This window comes from Bolinopsis microptera, chromosome 6, assembly GCF_026151205.1.
Source record: "Bolinopsis microptera isolate Bmic1 chromosome 6, MBARI_Bmic_1.0, whole genome shotgun sequence".
Classification (NCBI taxonomy): domain Eukaryota; kingdom Metazoa; phylum Ctenophora; class Tentaculata; order Lobata; family Bolinopsidae; genus Bolinopsis; species Bolinopsis microptera.
In genome coordinates this window covers 3,110,242-3,132,038 of record NC_087077.1, presented here as the reverse complement: position 1 = coordinate 3,132,038, position 21,797 = coordinate 3,110,242, and the positions used below count along the sequence as shown (strand labels likewise).

General features: G+C 40.4%; 2 protein-coding genes across 3 annotated transcripts in view; both read left to right on the top strand.

Moving 5' to 3' along the window:
* Positions 1-16,517, top strand: part of LOC134816249 (uncharacterized) — a 31,525-nt gene extending 15,008 nt beyond the window's left edge. The window contains exons 2-6 of one of the 2 annotated variants that reach the window (XM_063825006.1): positions 11,359-11,478; positions 12,375-12,522; positions 13,528-13,615; positions 14,026-14,095; positions 14,933-16,517. In XM_063825006.1, the coding sequence (XP_063681076.1) occupies positions 11,404-11,478; positions 12,375-12,522; positions 13,528-13,615; positions 14,026-14,095; positions 14,933-15,139 (588 nt within the window). In that variant the 5' untranslated portion in view covers positions 11,359-11,403 and the 3' untranslated portion in view covers positions 15,140-16,517. Of the gene's footprint in view, positions 1-11,358; positions 11,479-12,374; positions 12,523-13,518; positions 13,616-14,025; positions 14,096-14,932 lie in introns of both variants that reach the window. The other variant, XM_063825005.1, reaches the window with a different exon arrangement.
* Positions 5,477-10,061, top strand: LOC134816975 (keratin-associated protein 10-7-like). Its single transcript, XM_063826036.1, has 2 exons — positions 5,477-5,596; positions 8,826-10,061. Exons 1-2 carry the CDS (start codon positions 5,477-5,479, stop codon positions 10,059-10,061), a joined length of 1,356 nt encoding a protein of 451 aa, XP_063682106.1.
* Positions 16,518-21,797: the final 5,280 nt, after the last annotated feature.

Here is a 21,797-nt window from a genome sequence, read left to right as displayed (position 1 = left end):
AATAATCCGCAGCAACCACGCTAACTCGGCTACCATTTAATAGATTTAAAAGCTTTGGTACAGAGTCCCGTGCTTAATACGAGAGATGTAGTCGTCACGTACCACGTGATCCCCTGCTGCCCGCTCATTGGTCAGCCTGGAAAAAACCGTTTTTTGATTGGTCAAAAAGTTTTATAAGTGTGGGAAATTCCCACGGGAGGCTATACGCGAGTGACAATAGCTATTATTGATAATAGTAGTAAAACTATTGACCGAGCGTTATCTAAGTTTACAGTAGTGTTTACATATGCTTACTAACGTGCGCTTTTTCACAAGAGTTAAATACTGTATAGTGCGTGGAGTATCGACTAACAATGAGCTCCAACTCACCAAGTTCAATTTCATAAACTCAGCTTGCTCAATCGTTGTGAGGCATTGTGTTTCGTTTCCAGCTAAGCATGTAGCAGTTTCATTGAAGAATAGCCGGTGCAAATTCACAGCTGGTTAACTGTTTTTTAATTATCGGCCCGGGCAGCTGTGACCATTTGGGTTTTGTAAAAAGGTAATTAAATCAACAAGTTTTTATTCTCAACCAATATCAAAATTATTAAAGAATCTAATGTAACCGTATGTGATTTATAGCCCACTGGTTCACGGGAACTTGGTGGTTCATTATCATAGCACCCTCTATTTTATTATAGCCCTTCTAATCTAATTCTATCAGCACATGGTCTGTGTCCCCTAAGTTCAGTATCTAGTGTGCCCTGAGTTCAGTATCTAGTGTGCCCTGAGTTTAGTATCTAGTGCCACTACAATAACTGATCTAATATGTCTCAAGATAGTATCTCGATACAGTTTCCTGTTGTAATTGTCGTTAATTTAGACAGTCAAGATGAAGCCGTGTCATCCCTATCTCGCTGCTAATACCCCTCACTTGACTGGGATAAGAGGGCGCTAATGGCTGTGTGGCGACACACTGTTTAGCACTTTGATCTAAACAAGGTTTATATCTGATGATATCACACAAAGTAGTATAAGTCACGTGACACAGCGTCCCCCTCTGCAGCACAGCTCGCAGCGACTGGTTGCTGGTTAGCAGGGTCACACCCTGCAGGAACCCTATAAATACCACACAATGAACTGTTAAGTCATGACGGGACAGTGAGACATATTGGCGCGGATAAGGGTGCGAGCTGTAAGACAAGCTTACCGTGGCGAGTGCTTCTGCCCCCTTCAGCGACACTGTTCAGGGTATTTCTTACCCTGGTTACCCCTGTACTAGTGGTCGTGATTAGATTACAGGTCAGGTATAATACAGGTGGCTAGATTCCTCATCCTCCCGCGGGCCCAGCACCGGTGGCTTTTTTGACTCCTATTGGCAACGAAACATTGGTTGATATCGAATATACTCGTCACTGTTCTTTCCCCGCCGTTAATATACCGATTCAATGGCTCCGAGATGTGTACTGGGTGAACAGTCAATTTGAGGTTTTAACTTCTTTGTTTTCGTGTTCAATTTTCTAATTCCCGTCGTTTGTGTTTTAAATCTTCTCGCCCCCTGCAAATTATTAGCAAATTTGTATCACGCCAGACGCTGGTGATAAATACTTTCAAAATACCTCGTGGTGCAATTATATACTAAAATTTTCTTGGAATTACATTAGATATCTTTCCATTACATTTCTTTACTTACATTAAATTTCTTATTATTTTTCTGCTTCCTATCATTTTACAGATTAACTTGCCTCCTCTCTCTGTAACTGTGTTTGTAAAATGTCTGGTTTTTTTTTTCTATTTTAAGCTAGACTTGCTCAAGGCTCGACTGATATAACGATACAGGGTTGCACCCCCTAAATCATACCTCCTCTGACGTCATCACTGTCACTGTGAACAAGTTTTCACGTAAATATGACCATTATACAGTGATGTCACATGGAAATGTATCAGAGAAGGTTCTTGTAAGGAATCTCCCTGGCAGTGTTGACAGCTCTCCTATTAATGAACCTGGATTTAAAGCCACGTTTTTCAGGGATAAGGCACTGTTTAGTGCCAGAATTTCAAATTCATCGGCTGAGCGTCTCCATTTGAACTTGTTTCTACCTTGACCGTATCCGCATTGCAGAAACTATTCATGCTATCATCGTTGGAGAGTCCGGGAGAATCAGAAGTAATTCGGTGTTAGCGCCGGGACATCTGACTCTGGGGTTAAGCCATATAAAGTGGTAAAGTTGCTACTAAAGAAACTTCCCCAGCAGCCTCCCCCTATCTATTGACCTTGTCTCTAATTGCAGTGCAGTCTGGACCCCCGAGTCAGATAATGCTGTATCCTCCCCGGGACAATTACTTGACGAATCAGTGACTTCGAAAGTAACGCTGAAACCCGTGCCTCAGTCTACTAATTTGACACTTGAATTGAGAGAGAGAGAGACCTGGTAGAAAAAGAGGGGGAGAACAGTCTGACTTGACAATTGGCGTCAAACGGAATGAACTTGTTAAGATTTGTTGAAATGATGGTCTCTCTCTCTCCCCCGGCCCCGGTTTGGTCACCTCGCTTTATCTGGGTACTGTCTGAGTACTTGAGGGTAGAAGCTGGCGAGGAGAGGGTGTTAGTATTAGTTCTAGGTTATCCTACTTGATTTGCCCTCACACTTTTCAACTTTCTTCAGAATACTTTGTCTCACACCCTCTTGAGACTTGACCCAGCCTTTATCTACTTTTAAACTCGTATTGAAATGTATTTTTATCAGCTAGGTAAATTTTCGGGGGTTTAACTTCTTTACATGTCAGTTTGTCTGTAATTTGAATTTCCCAGGGCAATGAGACGCCACAATGCCGTCGTGGTCCAATGTCCATATCTTTGTAGTTAGTGTTTAGAATTTGCGGCGTCAATACCACTCCAAGAAAGGGGGGCTAAGTTTTTAATCATCATGTGGCCCACCGTTATCCGGGAGAGAGCAGGAACGCTTGTTTGGCTTCACGATAATCTTGCAAACTAGATTTAAATGATCGATTACCAATTCCGAGTTACGGCACTTTAGTTAGAGTTCGAAGCGAACAGGTTTAATTCTCATTGTGTGGGATGGTGTGAAGGATTTGGAGAACGAGCAAATTTAGGGCTTTTGTTGGGATGCCCTTCAGTTCACTTTGTATTCTCGTATCTTTTGCTTCCGATTTCAGCCAGTTTTCCGTGTTTGTAATTGTAGCACCATCACTTATGGCAATTTATGTTATCATGTGAAATTGGAAACTTTTTTAATTGGCAATTGAGAGCAATTGAATGCTATCAAATGCTCAGTATCAATGAAGCGGACAGATACTGTCTGCGGCCTAGCAGACACTTCAAGATAACATCAAGATATGATCAAGATATGAGTTCATGATATACATTATACGTGAGTTACTATGGTTTGTATGACGAGCTACTTAGCTATCTGGAGAATTTCCCCCCAACTTTCGGGCCCAGATAAGACATATGACGTGCTTCTCTGGCATTTCCCCCTCTAGCTCTACCCAAATCTGTGTTATATCCATCTTTAGTATGATGAAGACAGCTCCCCACTCTACAGCTTCCTACTTAATAAGCCGTTCGTCACATTTACCATCGCACGTGCAATTGTTCCTTTGTCGTTGCGATCTTGTTCCTAGCAGCTTACGAAATACTCCCGCCGTCTTACGTCACGTGACGAGCCGAATCATATGTACAATCCATTATCCTCCCTTTTACTCAGCTTTACTATTCACTATTGTAATCTTTTATTGTTCCGAAAAGTATTGTGTCCTTTGAAGTATTTTTCACTGCACGTTCATTTTGTGATTCGCCACCTCCCAAAGGGCCAGGCCCCTCCGCAAACGGCCACCTCCCAAAAGCACAATAGGACCCTACGTCACGGTGCCCAGCCCTGCCTGCGTGCACATTGGAGCGGTTACCATGGTTACAACCACCGCATTGTTCCTATGACGACACATTGTTAGGGTTTCGCTACAGTCAGGGAGGCGGCTGGGAAGGCAGCAGGTTGCGGGCAACACACAGGAAACAAGATGTAGACACTATACTGTGTAGGGTGTGTATATTTGTGTGTATATTTGTGTGTATCTCCCTCAGTCGCCTGGTTCACCCCTCTCTCCCCCTCTCACAGATTATCACACTATTAGCATGTATTTTAAGTGTAAGTTTTGAGTGTGAAAGTGTGAGTAATTTGTGTGTTGTTCTCACGTTTTGGTTGGCGGTAGGAAGTATGAACATATATTATTCGATTATTCACACGCTATTCACACATTATTCAGAGAGCAGTTTATGTACAAATTTTATTATGTATGATATATTATATTCACGTATGTGGGGTACATTAGAAAGAGTTTGCGAGTGTGTGTGTGTGTGTGTGTGTGTGTGTGTTTTAGCCCCACTCTAGCCTATTTACCAACTCTAATTCGCTCCTGGCTCCAACTCCAGCAGGGTAGTAGTAATGGTCAGCTCTACAAGCGGGCTTGCCATTTTAATTACGCTGCTGTCTCCCTGCTTCAAACTTTTAATTTATTTTAATTTGTCCCGTGCGAACAAAAGCTATCCTACGACTTTTTAACCTTTCATGTTTCGAGAATTTCGTTGTGTTTTGCAAGCAATTTCCCCTCAGAGCTGCGTAGCCAGTTAATATGTTTTTAATGACAAGGGATCACGATATGACTCTACGTCTTATACACGTCATTCTCCCAGTCCGCCTCGCTTGCCAACGGCTCTGTGATTAATCCCTGTGTTTATATCCTCCGTTCTGCTTCCTGATTGGCTGTTAAGTGTCACGTGGTTAAAATCCAGGACTCTGATTGGTCCAGGTGTTCTCCGCAGGGGGGTGAAGGCAGCCTGCCCCTCGCACCCCGGGAGAGCAAATACGCGTGTGTTTAATGAAGTAATGAACTTTAGTTGTTATTGCTGCTTGGTTTTGTTGTTATCCAGGTTTTACTGTGCTGTGTTTTCTTCGCATGTACCAACAGCCAATGCTCTTCCTTGCATTTCTTTGCGTGGTCTAAAGTTGCTGGGCGGTATTATTTTCTGGCTTCAACAACTTGTTCGTTGACTTCTGACCTCTTTATCTGCAGAACAATGTGACGAACCTTTCAACTACTTCACTCCAGCTCGCTAATCGTAATGTCTCCAGCTGTTTTATAGCAAACCCTAGATACTTACTATTTTAATATTACCACTGCTCTGGTTTTGCTACTCCTCCTCTCCAGAAACAACCCTTATTCGTCCGTCCTATGTCATGTACTGTTTTATGGGCTCCCCTGGCAACCGTATACAGTCTGTTTTTGTGATGAAACTCTTGGATAAAGCCCTTAGACTGGCATCCCGGCCGCAATACCTGTCCCTGTTGACCATTGTAATTATTTCTTGTTCTCCTACTAGGACTTCAATGTTGTAATACTAAATTTTAGTACCAGTTTAGGAGCTGTATGCCGGTTTGTTTGATGGTGTGCCCCGAGGAGTAGTGATGGTCGGGTGGTGATGTGTGACGAGAGGTTGGTCAGGGTGACCACCGTTACTCCTTTACTCAGGTCATTCGCCATAACTTCCTGTATCACTTTCAAAGAGGATACCTTCTCTCGCGTGATGAACGGGCACAAAGTAACTATTGAAATGATTGAGTAGTATTCGCACCCGTATGTTTTGTTTTGTCCTTAGTCCATCATGTTCATACTGCGACCGCAATCCATTCCGTTCATGATCCTTTTTACCTTTTTGGAGCCCGGCTTTGAGAACTGTTCGGTGAGAAAACGCCTGATATTTTCTCGTTTTAAATTCGTTTAAAATGTTCTCCAAGCTTCAAAGCCGTCAGCATGTTGACAGTACGTTTGGTCAATATTTTCTGAATATCCTGAATAATATGTAACTAGTGTACAATTATTTAGACTGAGTCGGACTCTTAAGGTAAACTCCCACGGCCGCCGCGGCTCTTTAAGGTGCAATCTAATAGCGTAGGTATTGTCTTCAAACCTTCGCATTCCAGGGAATAATTCCGGTATTTATCTTCGAATTAGGAAACCGTGTTCGCCCTGCATTTGCTCAGTAAAGTGATAAACATGCCTAATATCGGGGCTTTCCCATGACCCGTGCCGCGGCCAATCATCATGTATTTTGATGTGATATACACCGGCCGATACATTATGTCACAGATTACTGTAACATTTCGTAACATTTCGTTCCGTAACCCACGTGACACAAACTTGAGATCACGTGCCACCTTCTTGAGCAGGTGTTTGGGAATCCTACCTCCGCCCGGGCAGCCCCATTTTCCACACATTCCACTGTTGGTTTAAATCCTTAGTAATTCATTTCAATACTGCTGAAGTTGCTTTGTCTTTTGGAGATTGTGTTCGCTTTGAATTTGAACTCCTGCCCGGATTCAGGATAATAATGTTCTTTGTGTTTTTGATACTTTGCATCCGATACTTCTCTCCCAAAGCTTTGACAAATATGAGCATGATGCTTTTCAATCTATTTTCGGCATATTCTGTGGTATGTCTCACTGCTTCCTACCTGTGGTAGTGCTATTTCCCTTTTTTATTTACTCAAAGTTAGACTTTTGTGATGAATCACTCAGACGAAACCAAATTTAGCTCACTTGATTTGTTCATTTTTACTAAATTTGCTGTCTGATCTCAGATTTTCTCACACACCACGCACACCGGATGCCAAAAACACCAAAATCACCCCCTGATATAATCGCACAAGAATGTACTCTGTTTTTAAAAACTCAGGGGCCTCTGTTTTCCCGTTTTATGCCCCGTTTTGGAGCATGCAGCAAGCGTGATCACTACTTCACACCTGCTAAAAATAAAGTGCACTGTGGCCACCACCATATCCTTCCAGGTCCCCTGCTCTCTCTCTCTCACAGTCTCCTCACTGTGCTCTATACGCTCCAACTCTTTACTTGTTATATTGCTTTGTGTGTGTCTGTCAGTCAGACCACAGCCCAACTCAAGCGTTTTCCAGTTCTCTCCGCGCTTGCTAACCCACCTTCTCCTCACCTTTTCTCGGATAGGACAAAGACAATGATTTGCGGTGTGAGCGTGTGTGTGTGTGTGTGTGTGAGTGCGGATCTCCGTTAGTGTGAGGTGGCTGAAAGTTGGTGGGTAGTCACGTGCCTGGTCTGGTTAGTGCAGTTCGCATTTAGGACCGGACCAGATATAGAGCCTACTGAGCGGTGCTGCACGACAAGTGTTACCGTTTAGATCTCCTGCAGTCTATTTCTAGGGTGTTACCACTGGTTACTGTTTATAGTAGGGGAAACTCACTTTTATTTGTTACATATTATGTGGTACTGGTAATTAAAGGTTGCCAATTTGGTTACTAATTTTCCCTAATTTTGTTTAAAGATGTCACTGCTTTCTTCGTTTGTGGTCTATATTATTCTGATGAAATGTTAATCCAATAGAAAACGGTTTATATAAATACTTGTCATGCTTATAACAGGTGCTAGCTACTTTCACTTTCGATTTCGCAAGAAAGCACAGCCTTCGTTTTCTCTAATCTTTGCATCTTAGAATTACATCATCTGAGATAACGTCAATCCGTGAATTTCATATTTCTTTGACAGGCAATATAGCACTATGGTTGAATATTAAAAACAATATCTAATAAAGATATTTTCAAATTAACTGCTTCGATTATTGCAATTCAAAGACATTTTCCGAAGACATTTTCCAATTAACTCCTTCGATTATTGCAATATTGTATTTCTTTGACCATACTCTTGACATGACGGCATATATAAACTAAAAAATATGAGCTTCCACCAGTGAGTCTTCACCAGCTATCGCTGTGTCGCATATTGTGAAATAGACTTGTTCACGTAATTGTGGTATATTAGACTACAGAACAAGTCCCGCGGATTCCATCGTCGTATCTCTGTACTTGATTTCCGCTCATTAACGTCAATACAACCTTGTTATTAGTATTATTACGCAGATTTAACCCAAGAAATTGTGCTGTATTTACAACCGATTTCTTGACATTCTGCCCGACAATCACCTCGTTATTTCATGGCGCTTGTGTTTGCACTGAGATATACTCGCTCTCTGCCTCTACCCTTGTTCTGCAGCTGCACTGACCCTCTTTTCCTGGACCGCAATTCGCACAAAAATTGCATATCTTTTTAGAGTGTCAAGGGGTGGCAGAGAGCACACTTAGAACTAAGAATTTCACTTGTTGTAAGTCTGGTTGGAAACATTGAGGCAACTAATGGCCGATATAGACTTGACAAATTATAAAGTGCATAATTGTTAAGTACTGACGTTGTATCTGCGTACAGCCGACGACCAATGGCCATATCCAGTCGTGCAGCTCCACCGGAATTTTATTTCCAAATATTTATAATTCCAAATATGCTCCGTTTATCCCAAAAACTTGCAGAGTTTCCGTTTTTTTTCTTAAACTTCACGGGAGAGTGTGCCAAATTATTTAAACTACTTGCACCCGTGCCCACGTCACCGGTCCGTTCCTCCAATATATAAACGGGTCTTTTTCTCTCCCAAATCTGCGCTTATACGATTTGTGGGAGCCTTACATTACCACTCGGCGGAAACAACTATTTAATTTGAAAACCATACTTGTTTCAACGGTCCAGATCACTTAGGATGTAGCTAATACTATTTTCTCTGCCAGAGTCCCTTTGGGTACTGCCATTACGTCTGGTGCGGTCCCGACCACAGCACATTTTGAACGCTCATTTTCCCGGAAAAGACGTTCCAATAGTTCAACAATCGTTTGCCAGTTGAATTGCTTGTAGTAACTGATATCCTCGTTACGTGCATCGATTCTGAAAAATTGTTTTAACCGGTTTCTCATCCTGGAGAAAAGTAGATCGCGTGGTGAGGATATCGTTCAGCGCGCTTCTCTTAACCGACAACCGTGTGCTCCTTCCCCACGTGCAGCGTGCTCCTTCAACCGTGTGCTCCTTCCCCACGTGCAGTGTGCTCCTTCAACCGTGTGCTCCTTCCCCACGTGCAGTGTGCTCCTTCAACCGTGTGCTCCTTCCCCACGTGCAGCGTGCTCCTTCAACCGTGTGCTCCTTCCCCACGTGCAGCGTGCTCCTTCAACCGTGTGCTCCTTCCCCACGTGCAGTGTGCTCCTTCAACCGTGTGCTCCTTCCCACGTGCAGTGTGCTCCTTCAACCGTGTGCTCCTTCCCCACGTGCAGTGTGCTCCTTCAACCGTGTGCTCCTTCCCCACGTGCAGCGTGCTCCTTCAACCGTGTGTTCCTTCCCCACGTGCAGTGTGCTCCTTCAACCGTGTGCTCCTTCCCCACGTGCAGTGTGCTCCTTCAACCGTGTGCTCCTTCCCCACGTGCAGTGTGCTCCTTCAACCGTGTGCTCCTTCCCCACGTGCAGCGTGCTCCTTCAACCGTGTGCTCCTTCCCCACGTGCAGTGTGCTCCTTCAACCGTGTGCTCCTTCCCACGTGCAGTGTGCTCCTTCAACCGTGTGCTCCTTCCCCACGTGCAGTGTGCTCCTTCAACCGTGTGCTCCTTCCCCACGTGCAGCGTGCTCCTTCAACCGTGTGTTCCTTCCCCACGTGCAGTGTGCTCCTTCAACCGTGTGCTCCTTCCCCACGTGCAGTGTGCTCCTTCAACCGTGTGCTCCTTCCCCACGTGCAGTGTGCTCCTTCAACCGTGTGCTCCTTCCCCACGTGCAGTGTGCTCCTTCAACCGTGTGCTCCTTCCCCACGTGCAGTGTGCTCCTTCAACCGTGTGCTCCTTCCCCACGTGCAGCGTGCTCCTTCAACCGTGTGCTCCTTCCCCACGTGCAGTGCGCTCCTTCAACCGTGTGCTCCTTCCCCACGTGCAGCGTGCTCCTTCAACCGTGTGCTCCTTCCCCACGTGCAGTGTGCTCCTTCAACCGTGTGCTCCTTCCCCACGTGCAGTGTGCTCCTTCAACCGTGTGCTCCTTCCCCACGTGCAGCGTGCTCCTTCAACCGTGTGCTCCCTCCCCACACTCAGCACACTTCTTTACACAGGATTCACTGAACTCCTCCTCTGATATCTCTCACTCTCCGGCTTCCTCGTTAACTGGGAGCATGTCTTCCGGGATCTAATCCTCTGTCATTGCCCTGCGGTTTTACTCACAGTTTGTTGTACTGATCTTTCATCATTCCGCGATTGATCTATTTTTATCATGCTCCTAATCTGGGATTTTTCTGCCATAAAACCGATACAGAGTATCTGATTTGTTAATGTGTGGGAAAGCTGAGCGTTAGATCATTTGTGAGAAGTAATTTGTGCCCCTCGCACATTATTGCCGGCCCGCCCCAATCCTCCCAATTCATCCCACAATTCACACTTTCACAGCTCCCCTCCTTTTCTCACTGTACCAGAGGTGAGCGTGTGCCGCGGGTCTCTCGTCCTGCATTTTTATGTTTTAACTGGAGGTCCTATATTATATGTTTTATGTATTCTCATTCGATTAGTGTTACAGTAGTATAATAATTGTACTGCACTCTGCTACATGACCCACTCACATATTGTGAGGACATATCTGACGAAGTGTCCATGTGTTATAAGATTATGAGAGATGTGAGATTTGTTTCGTTAGACCGTGCCTCTAGACAGCCCCCCAAATTGAGCTGACTGTCGGAGGAGGAGGAGGGGGGGACAGAGTTGCTTATATCACTGGTATACCCGACACATAATATGTAGCTTCTAGGGCACTAGTCCCAGGGAGTACTTGTCGTCTTATCTACCTCACACCTTCTCACCCAGTCAGCACGCTGCCCTGCTGTCACGTGGGTTGTGGCGTCCAGTGAAAGGGCTGGGTTTACTGCACGTGACGTCAAGTAGTCGATTAGGAATGGTTATTTTTCGATCTCCCCCAACCAAGGAAGGTTTGTGGTGCGATCTGTGAAGTTTTAGAGTCGGCTTTGTTTCCCAGCTCCCCTCCCTTGCCCCCTTGTTACTAGTGGTTGTTACTTTGCCTGATATTGTTCGTGGTAGCCATTGTAACGACTTCAAGTTGCGCTTTCGTCAACCAAATTGACACTTGACAAATTCCAGATTAAATCAGATTCGATGGAGATACTCCCCCGTCAAATTATTATAAGTATCATCTTTAATAGATCCAGGCTGAGTTGTATCCATTGTTCTGGATACTCCCCCATCAGATTACGAGTATCAACCTTAATCGATCTGGCTCAGTTCTATTAAAGGCTTTCAATATTTTACCACCGTGTTGCAGGATGATTTTTCTTGGAAAATCATAACATTTTGTTGACAAAGTTTAGAGTGAACGATTTTGTACTGCTCCTTAATGAATTATGAACGATCCGTTTTTGGAATCAGCCCTATTATATGGTCTACGAGAACATGATAAACAATACTAACCAAACTTCTTTTAATAGCAAGTACAAGTGATTAATAATGTAAAAAGGGAGCTAGTTAACAATGCCAATACTATTTACTGAGTCCCCACCCTATACCTCCTCCATCTTCACCACCACCCCTGGAAAAGATCTATACGTAAGTTATTTGTCTTTTTAAACATGTTTTAGTGTTTAAACTTCTTCTGATTACTTAAACATGCTAATGTTACATTAATTACATTATCAATTATGTATATTATGTTTCTAAAGTTAGAATTTTGTCCCTGTACTAAGAAATTTAGGTGCCAATTTGGGCTATAAGGACGTTACATTTATTCTGTTAGTATTGGAAAGCTTATTGCATATCTACATGATATTTTGTCTGAATATTTGAACATGAAACCGGTGGTTTCATGTCGCGGTTTCAAACCGCGACTCATCAAATCTGCTTCTACCCTCATTACTGGCAACACGCTAAAGATAATGAAACATAACACTTTAAATTGCCGGCTCTCAATTACAAAACAGAGGCTCACCGGGCCTGAGACTAATTCAGCCTCCAACTCAGCACCCTCTAAAGCACACAATTGTATTATCTCAAAGTAGACCTGTGTATCTAGCTGTAATTGTACCAGCAGGGCGGAGATCTAGACTTGCCCTGAAAAATGTCACGTTTTCACCGCTTTTGTCGGCACTCAGTACCTTATGAAATTCCTTCTCCAAATTTTATCAGGAATATTTTTTACCCTCGCCACGTTTAAAAATATCCCCTTACATGTACCTCAGGACATGACTGGCATATTATGGGTCATGGTTTGGCCGATAAATTGCTTCTTGGGTTTCAAACATTTTAGCGACCAAAATAAGAAGTCCCACCGGGAACCTAAATGAAAAAATCCGTTTATTCATTACAGCATACCGGCGGGAGATATTATTAAATCAGAACTGGTTAATAATATTCAAAGACACTGACTGGAAAGTTATTTTGAGGTTAGCTAGCCCCCCTAGAAACTGACACTATAATTAGAAACTAACACTGTGTTCTTCCCTCAGAGTTGTATAGAGTACTGTGAACATGGAGGTTTGTGTAGTCTCACTGGACCCGGGATGACAGCAGTTTGCACGTGTGCGCAACGATATAGAGGACAGTTTTGCGAGGAAATGGTCTTTTGGTTCGAGTTCTTTTTCCAGGATAACAAACGTGAGTCTAATTTAATTGTGAGATTTTGACAGACTTGGGATCAGTAGATTCATCAATTTCTTAAAGTTTTCGCAATGAATTTGATGAGATGCCCCCTCCTAATGTGAAGCAAAGTAATACCTCGAGAAGACGAGAATGGCTGACTTAATAGCTGCACAAAGGTGTCCGCCCATTCTTTGTCCTAAACCTGCTAAAAATAACTTGCCTAGCTTTATTCTTGACAAATGACAGTTTTGTTCAGAGCTTGTTTGAGCGAGCGCTGACCCTTATATTAATTGTTCTATTATCTGAAGAATTTTTCGGGTTTCTTGGAGCTAAATTAAGACATAAACCGGACGGGCGGTCAGACAGACAGACGCTGTCAGGACATTCCAGAGTTAAACCATAATTGAAATACCAAGACTAAACCAAGGACTGAGTTGTTTTACCCATGGTGGTACCTGGCAACCATCCCCACTAGAACCCACGTGATGCCCATATAAGGTAACTCCCCAGTCCCCACTAAAACCCACTGTCTCTGGATCTATGAGATCCACTGAACCACTAATCGGACCCAATAGGATCCCGACAGAGCGTCTTTGCTGGTCCGCGGTCATCCACCAATGGCGAGGGAGAGTATCAATCACGTGACCGACTTCAACCTATCCCGTGCCGATACCAAATGATTATAATTTCAAAGTTTACATGTTATGCAGTAATATGTTATTACCGAGTGTTTGCTCTCTTTTATTTATTCTCAAACCATGAAACTCTGAGAAAACTCCTTTCCCTGGCTAAATCAAAATTAAAACCAAAAGAGGGCGCTAAGAAACATGTCTACATAACAAAATGCGATCAAATAGAGTGGAATTTGGGGAAGTTTCCTTCTCATAAAATCCTACTTTGATCTTTAGGCAGCATTATTACAAGTCACCCAGATCTGTCACTTTATTTTATATTCATTAATGGATAAATTTAACAATAAATAAACGAACAGCAATGTAGTATTAATAGCAGTATTTCCAGTGACGGGTACTGGTTTCGCAGCCTTGTTCTGTATCGGCGTCTCACTCGTCATCCTAACGTTTTCCGGCGTCTTATTCTACCGCAGATAGTAAGTACTTTAAACTTTAATACTGATGTTATAATTTATTGATGAGAGTTAATCAGATGTTTTTGATTGTTCCGCTTGAAAAGTAATTGAATTGATTTCTATGCTAAAACAGCCATCATCAAGTGCAAGTTATTGTCAAACGTGAATTAGTTTTCTTCACGATTAATAATTGTAAATATTGCACCGTGTCAATGAAAATAATCGTCAGTATTCCACCGTAGCAATCTATCATCTTCACCGCCTTTTAGCGTGTATTGAATATAATACCATATTATCTGTACTCAGTATTTACGAGTTGTGGCCATTGTTTCATTTCATCGCATGCACACAATTCAAGTGGCTGTTTTTACTTCTATAAACTAATATCGCTAAAGTAATCGATTGTTTTCTTATCCTTGATTCCGTTTCAGCAAGAGGTTAAAGTCAAAATCGCAAGAGAAAGTCCACTTTCAGCAGAACACAAACCCTATATTCGACGATGTAAGTTGCGATCAACTTTTGGTTTTATACTCAACTTGAAATTTCTCTGACAATTTCTTATCATTGTCCTCTGTCAAGACATTTTGTTTCATCTTGACAACTATCTTCATTTTAAAGAATGTTTGATCGTGTTAATCTGTATCGATTGGACACATTTAAGAGTTTCAAATAGAAAATAGGCTCAACCTTGGTTTATGAAGCACAGTACCCGGACTGTTTTATGTAAAATAGTGGCCCTAAAATGTAGCACATTTAGGGTGACCCTTTTACATGCCTTCTTAAGAGATTATTATGTAATTTCTCTGTCGGGAGCCTGTATAAACCTTACGCTTTTAGAATTAGCTTCCTGGTTTTCATCACGTGGCTGCACTAAAGATACCACGTGTTTCTTAACTGTCACTCCGATTTTCCCTGATGGGAGGAAATTTTCATACAGTACTTTGAATCCATCTTATGAAATACCGCCGCCCCAGTTCCACGCTCATTTGTTTGTGTTCACCCCTAGCCTCTGATTAGCTGGTTTGTGTCACGTGGGTCTGATTGCGTGATCTGATAGGCTGATAGCTGTACTACAGCCCTTCTGACAGGTCCTTCCTCTTTTAATGGCTACATTATCTCTTTTGGGCTGGCACCCTGACCATTTACCACAGCAAGTATACCTACCTTCCAATACTCTTCCTACTACTGGAAACTCAGCAGCGAATCCTAACAGAGCCTAAAAAGTAAAATATACTTAATGTAAGACATACTTTTAATATAATGAAACCCAAAAAGTGCCCCAAATATAAGTTTTGTAATCTTATTTGACTGAACTTTTGACACGTTATTATATTTCAGGTCCACCCGTCGAGCAGGCAGGAGTTGCTGGTGTACCAAGTAGCGCAGCCCCCCACCTCCACTTCTCCTCCTCCTAAACCCTGTTCACCTCAAGGACAAGGTATCTGCTATCTTGTCCCCACCTCACCCGAACCCGCTCCTGAAGCTGCCTGGCAGGACTTCCACAACCCCGGATATAGACAGAGTTATATCGATAGTGGAGTCTAGCGCATCACGCGCCGCACGCAACAACCGCGTGTAAACCTCCTCTGAACTATTATTTGTAGGGCACTAACTTATTGATGTTGTATTTGATGAATTTAGACAATGAATGAAAGTGCACACCACGAACCATGAAAGTGACTGCCGCGTACTGGCGCCGTGTATAGCGGTATTTATTAGACAATGATATGTCAGAAATCCGACTAATGTCAAACATTCGCTTCATATTTGAAGTTTTTACGATAGTTCTTGTTGGCGCAGCTCCACGTGCATTTTTGTAATGATACTGCGCAGCTCCACGTGCATTCTTGTAATGATACTGCGCAGCTGCATGTGTGAAATTTAATGATGCTGCACAGTTGCGTGTGCGGACTGTTATGATGCTGCAAATACAAGACCCGCTCGAACTCTTGATGACGAGCTTTACCGAGTCAGATTCAATGTGTACATATGAAACTTGTAATTTTTAATATTAATTTTCAAGCTATATTTGGAGGCGATAAACTTATTGATTAATTGATACATATCTCGAAGCAACAAACTTTGGTGATGTTGTATGTGCTTTTTGTTGCATGGAAAATGTGGCTGCCATGAAAGTAGATAAACTTGATCCACATTATTTGAATGAAAAATTTGCTTGAAGCAAAGATACTTTAAAAATTTGCTGCTCCAGAATAATTTTATCCAATGTAAGTTGACCTCTTACTGAAAAGCCGTTCTTTTGATTGAACGAGGAAATTTTAGGGAGTGTATCATTTATTTTGTAGTTGGGCTAGGTTAGGTTACGAGCACACTTGATATCAAATTTAAAGTTAAAAAGATAATAAGCTAAGATTAGGGCAATGTTGACATTGGTTTACATGTTATAAATGTTTGAAATTTTGATGACATTTATGCAGCTTTGTATTTTTTAATGAATTGGATTTATAAAATCGCCCATGTTTGATATAGCCATCAGAATTTTGTGTAATCCTCTGAAACAAGTCCTTAATATCTCAAAATGGTGCTAGATCTGTTTTAAGAGTAGATCCTGAAGATTTATCTAATTTGTTAATACTCTGCTCAAATTATCAACTTAAAATTCACATTATAAATTGAGTTAAGTTTTTTTTCAGTTATATTGTTAGGAGTAGTTATCATAACTATATTTTCTTAAATTCTCGACTTTATTTTAATGGCCAAAGTTCGTAGCAATTTTGAAAAATGTCATGATATTTTGTAGGATTAAAAAAGATTTTTCTTCCTTAAGAATTTATTGATTTTAGCCAACTTTAACTGCATTAGAGCAGGCTAATTTGGTATTTGATTTAATAAATAAAGATGTTTTTACTCTTTAGATGCTATATTATTAACCTCATTTTGGTTTTCCCTCCCAAAAACTTAATTCCTGTTTCATTGTTTAAAAAAATAGGAAAAAGAAATAATTCTTGTCCCGGGTTTTACAAATAAAATGAATAATTGAAATACAGGAAGGAAAATGTTAGCTAATTTTCCCCACAAATTGAAGTTTAAATCATACCCATAACCCTAAACCCAAAACATTTAGGAAGTAGTATCAGAAAGATAGAATGGCAGAGGTTTTACGGCATTTCATTCATCATTGGGTGGTTCAAACCGTACAAATAGTATATACTTTCTATCGTTAGCAATCGATTAGACATTCGACATGTTTTTTTTTAATTTCACTCGGTTTCAATTTACTCCCGGCTTTAGATTACGACTCAATCTAGGTAAACTATAGGTAAAAATATAATATTAATCATAAGCTAAAAGTACTAATCTTTGTATTCTAAATGGGGAAAAAGAAGAAACATTGTCAGTCAGTCGAGAAAATTGTCAGTCAGGCTATATGGCAGCTTTGTAGATGTTGTGACTATGCTAGTAGTGGTCCCAGGCTTGCGACTGGAATTGCGGTGTTAAATCGATTTAATGGTATACCAACGATCCACCTCCCACTTGTTGTTTGGTACTTAGCATTAATAGTGTTAGCTGTAGCCATTTATAGCAAGAATCTTAAAACTAAAGGGGATGACAAGGAAAAGAGGAAGGAAAAAGAATAACGGAACAAACAATTAATTAAAGTATTTATAGGAGCATTAGATATTGTAATTACAAGCTTCAATAATAAATCACTGACTAAAACTTCTAATTAAAATGACACTTGGTACGCTCGCCCATTTTCACTGGTCAGTCTGAACTTCGGTTTAGCACGTTGTACACTTATTCACCTAAGTTTCAGAATTTGTTCAGTTTAGCAGAGTTAGTACCCGTGTTTCAATAAATCAAAAGATATCAGGGGAGTTCTTTAATAATGTTATGGTCATCTAGAATACCGAACTTCCTGAAAACGTTATCATATTTCCTCAGACAACGTTTAATGCCTTTAATCAGTCTATCACGGCTATATCCTCTATCAATTAGAATTTTGAATATTTTGTGAAGATGGGAGGTAAAGAGACGATTAAGATTTAGTCAGTAGGTTGAGGTAAAGGATAAGGTCAAATTGTTATCGGAACTAAGAGCTGTTCATTTGGTAAATCGATCGTGGATAGCAGTGTAGAAGAAATGTAAACAAAGTTTTGATTATTAGATTTGCTCTAGAAATTCACGATGAAAGATTTGGACTTTCATGGATAATAAGCTTTCTCAAGTGACGATGTTGAGTTTTTGCAAAACTTACACTACATTCCATAGTTTTTAAAAATTGCTTCATTGTTTAACACTGTTAACTTAAACTGCGATAGTCAGATACAAAGCCCAAAAAAGCAAATCATTCCTGCACAAAGACCTATATCCTATCTGACTGGGATGAAGAATTTTTTGAAGCGGGAAATAGACATTACGGGGAGCGCGGTCGCCAAACGTAAAAGTAGCAGTGTAGTTCGCGCAAAAGAAAGCCACGAGACCGCGCGCGCGCTCCATTAACTCAATATCATTAGCACCAAAGTAAAGATGATAGTATACTATGGTGTATGGCGCGGCGCACCATACCATTATTCGTACCACTAGCTTGTATGTCTATGTAATAACTTGTCATACGTTGTATGACCCGCCGCACACGAAGTGCGCGGCTCCCCCTGTATCGTCACCATAGTGAAACGACCGTGGGGGTCGCAACGTGATACAAGTGATAACCTACCAAGACGCGCGCCGAGTTGTGAATTGGACTCGTCGACGGTCTTGAAACAAATACGAAGTAGCGCGCGCCGGGCCAGATCATTAACAATGGTCAACTGCTTATTCGAGTCTTCACAAAATGATCAAAGCACAAAATTAGCGATGGGAGCTACACTACATACTATTATGTGTCAGATTTAAACTTTTATCGCTTGCGCGCTTATTAAAAGTATATACTGCTATGACACAAATTTTAATATTTAGTTTAGCTTATAGTCGACAATTCAACAATTAAAACTGCACGTTAAATTGAATTTACTAAGCAATTTCAAATTTGGTTAATTATTGTAACGCGATGCACTACTAAACCGCGCCGCGTTTCAAATTATGCTTCTCGTAACCGAAATGTACCATACCGAGCGGTGAAGGATTGATATAAATATTTTCAATCGATTTAATAACGATTTAAGTTTTTGGATCGTGTACGTAACCTTCGAAATTAACAAAATGTCATAATAGGATATTCGTATGAGCTCACTACGAGACACCAGCCAACTGTTCACAATTCACATCACTAGCTACATCATTTATACTTTCTTCGTTTTAGTGTATAGTATAGTATGCTAGAAGATTGCTTTTTGTTACACCAGTAGATTTAACTATTAACAAGGTTACGGATTGAAAGATTTGTGTTGTTTTAATTCGAAATGAAAAGCTTGAATATATAATGTTTTCAAGGATCAGTCTTTGGTTACCCTGTCAAATGATTAAGAATCGTTTTAGGATACCCCTTATATATATATATATTAAATACATCTGAATTGTAGTGTACATCTTACTATAATATGCTGTAAATTTTGGATATGAAGGTCCCCTTTAGTACTTTAGTACTATACACCCTTAAATGGAAGTCATAAATAATAATAATAAGTACCTGATTTTCGAAAAAGTCTGACAAGGTTTCGTATCAGCTGCCACAACCTCTACGTTGAAAGGGGCAGATACGAAACCCCTCTTGTACCAAGAGAAGGACGTTGGTGCACTTACTGCTTTTTCAGTAAAGGGCTCAAACCTATCGAGGACGAAAGCCATGTATTAATTGACTGTTTGCTTTACTCCTCAGTTAGGGAAAAATTCAACTTTTATCCCCAAAACATCACTGACCTAGCCGGTCTGCTCTCCAACAAAAATCTAGATCCTACCAAATTTACTGCCACAGCAAGAGCAATCCATTCAATTCTCTCTGTGAACGAACAATATACAGCCTATTATAAGAGCCCAGATTTCCACTCAAATACTGGCAAGTGCATAATGCTCTAGGAACTCAAAATAAACTCATGAACCATACAAATTTGATTTACTTAAAGAAAATAGCATTATATTATAACATTTCTATTTTATCCCTACACATTTGTAAATGATTAGAAGTGTGTAACTTAAATTATTTCAGAATTATAACTATTGTGAACTCAATAAAATAATTATCACTTTTGTATCCTTGTATCCTTGTATCCTTGTATCCTTGTATCCTAAGAAGATCTCACTGAAAAAACATGACCTCGCTGCTGTCACTCACTCAACTCTACAAACCGTTCTATGACTTGTAAAAAAGGAGGCTATGCTCTCCTCAAAACTAGTCCCATAAGATCTGATGCAAATGCCATACTTGATTCTGGACGTCTCTAGACAAGATATTTACAGACGTCCATCCAAAAACCATAACCAGCGTAAAAAGTCTTAGTACAATAATAGGTTTACTTAAATTGGGTGAGGAAGCTAACCCACAGTTTTCAGAACCATCAGAGATTATGTCTTAAAAGATGACAAATTCCTAAAGCGACTTGCCAACCACAACACATCCGATATGTAAGGAATATAAATAAATAATAATAATTTAAACTCTTAGATTATAATGGTAGAACAACTTAAAATGCACAGGTGTGCCACGAAAACACGTCAGGATAAAAGAAAACTGATAAACAATCCACATTTCGGTTCCAAACCATGGAAACATTGACACACTAGGAGAAAAACAAAATGTTTTAAATATACACTTTAAAAGAGTCCAATGACATGCAACAAGCAACAACTTATATTAAATAAAATAAATAAATAAATAAATAAATAAATAAATATTGAATTCTGTAACTAATAGGCAGCCAATGAAAGTCTTTCAGAGTGTCTCCTGGATGATCATGTTTATATAGTTCTTCTATAGCTTTAGCAGCAGCATTCTGAACGAGTTGAAGTTGATGGATTAGATTGTCACTAATTCCATAATAAAGAGCGTTGCAGTATTCCAATTTGCAGACGTTGATGCTGTTAACAAGCCTGAGCTGAGTTTTACTAAAGAGATATTTTCTCCTGATAACATTCCTAAGGAGTCTGAAGCAATGTTTTTTGAGGGACATGATTTGAGGCTCAAAAGTAAGATGATGGTCATATTGGACACCAAGGTTCTTTGATGTGCTGACAAAATTTTTAGTCTAACAAAATCAGTTTCATGAAAGGAAGGCTTTAGATTTACCTGATAAACGAATTTAATGCGATTTGAATTTGTTTCTGGATTTGCTTGAATCTAGACATGTAGTCTAGATAGCTTTTTGGTGATCAGGTTTTTCAGTCTTGTGATATTTATTTGTGTGCTTCTTTTGTGTGTCAGTTAGTATAGTGTCCATCTTTCCAAGTTGTAAACAGTACTATTATATTAACTTCATGACCATGGCCTGGTGGCAACGGACCTCTTTCATAGAATATATTTACTTTTAATTTGTTGCTGATTCTGCAATTAATAAATGTATGAGAAAGTGATTTTCATAACTATTAGATGACTGCCAAATCCTGTTTACTCTCTGGTAGACCCTTTACTCTACATATCATTGACAATACTATTGTGTTTATGATATTTTACTCTGGTCCTTATCCTTGTCACTAGTCCCAATTGGATTCACTTTACACAAAACATGAACGTTTACAATTTAGACGTAAACATTGGCACGATATTTATTAGAAAGCAAACAGTATAAAATAATACGTGCGTGCGCGGCTTGAGCCGCGCCGCATAACAATTTATGCGTCTAGGTAAAATTATAACTTATTTATTTAAAAGAAAAAACCACGGATAGTTTTAAATTTACATAGTCGTATAACTATAATCAAGTTAATCCTGTTTTCAAGAATGCACGGCTTTGGCGGCCAGTTATTGACTTGTACATAAAATTGAATTTTAAATAGAAATGTGAATGTATTAAAATTTAAAACTTTCAAAACGGAGGCTTATAAATATTATTATATTATGATTGTAAAATAAAGGATAAAATTTTAAATTTGTTTCACTAAAATTTGTTTCACTCTGGCCCAAATTTTCGTAGAAATTTTGTAAGGCCGGCCCATTTAATTTCTAAATTTCTTAACCTTGTCTTCATGAAAATTCTCTTGAAAGTGACTTTATAGCTGTTTCTGATAGAAGGACGATATCTATCGGCTGCTTTTGGTCCCATGAAAAAAATATTGTTATCGGCCGGTCAAAGGTCAGCGTTTCAAGTGT

Coding starts and splice junctions, on each gene's coding strand:
- LOC134816975 (XM_063826036.1), top strand. CDS start 5,477: ATGTGTGACGAGAGGTTGGTCAGGGTGACCACCGTTACTCCTTTACTC. Junction 5,597..8,825: donor GCGTGATGAACGGGCACAAA/GTAACTATTGAA, acceptor CTCATCCTGGAG/AAAAGTAGATCGCGTGGTGA.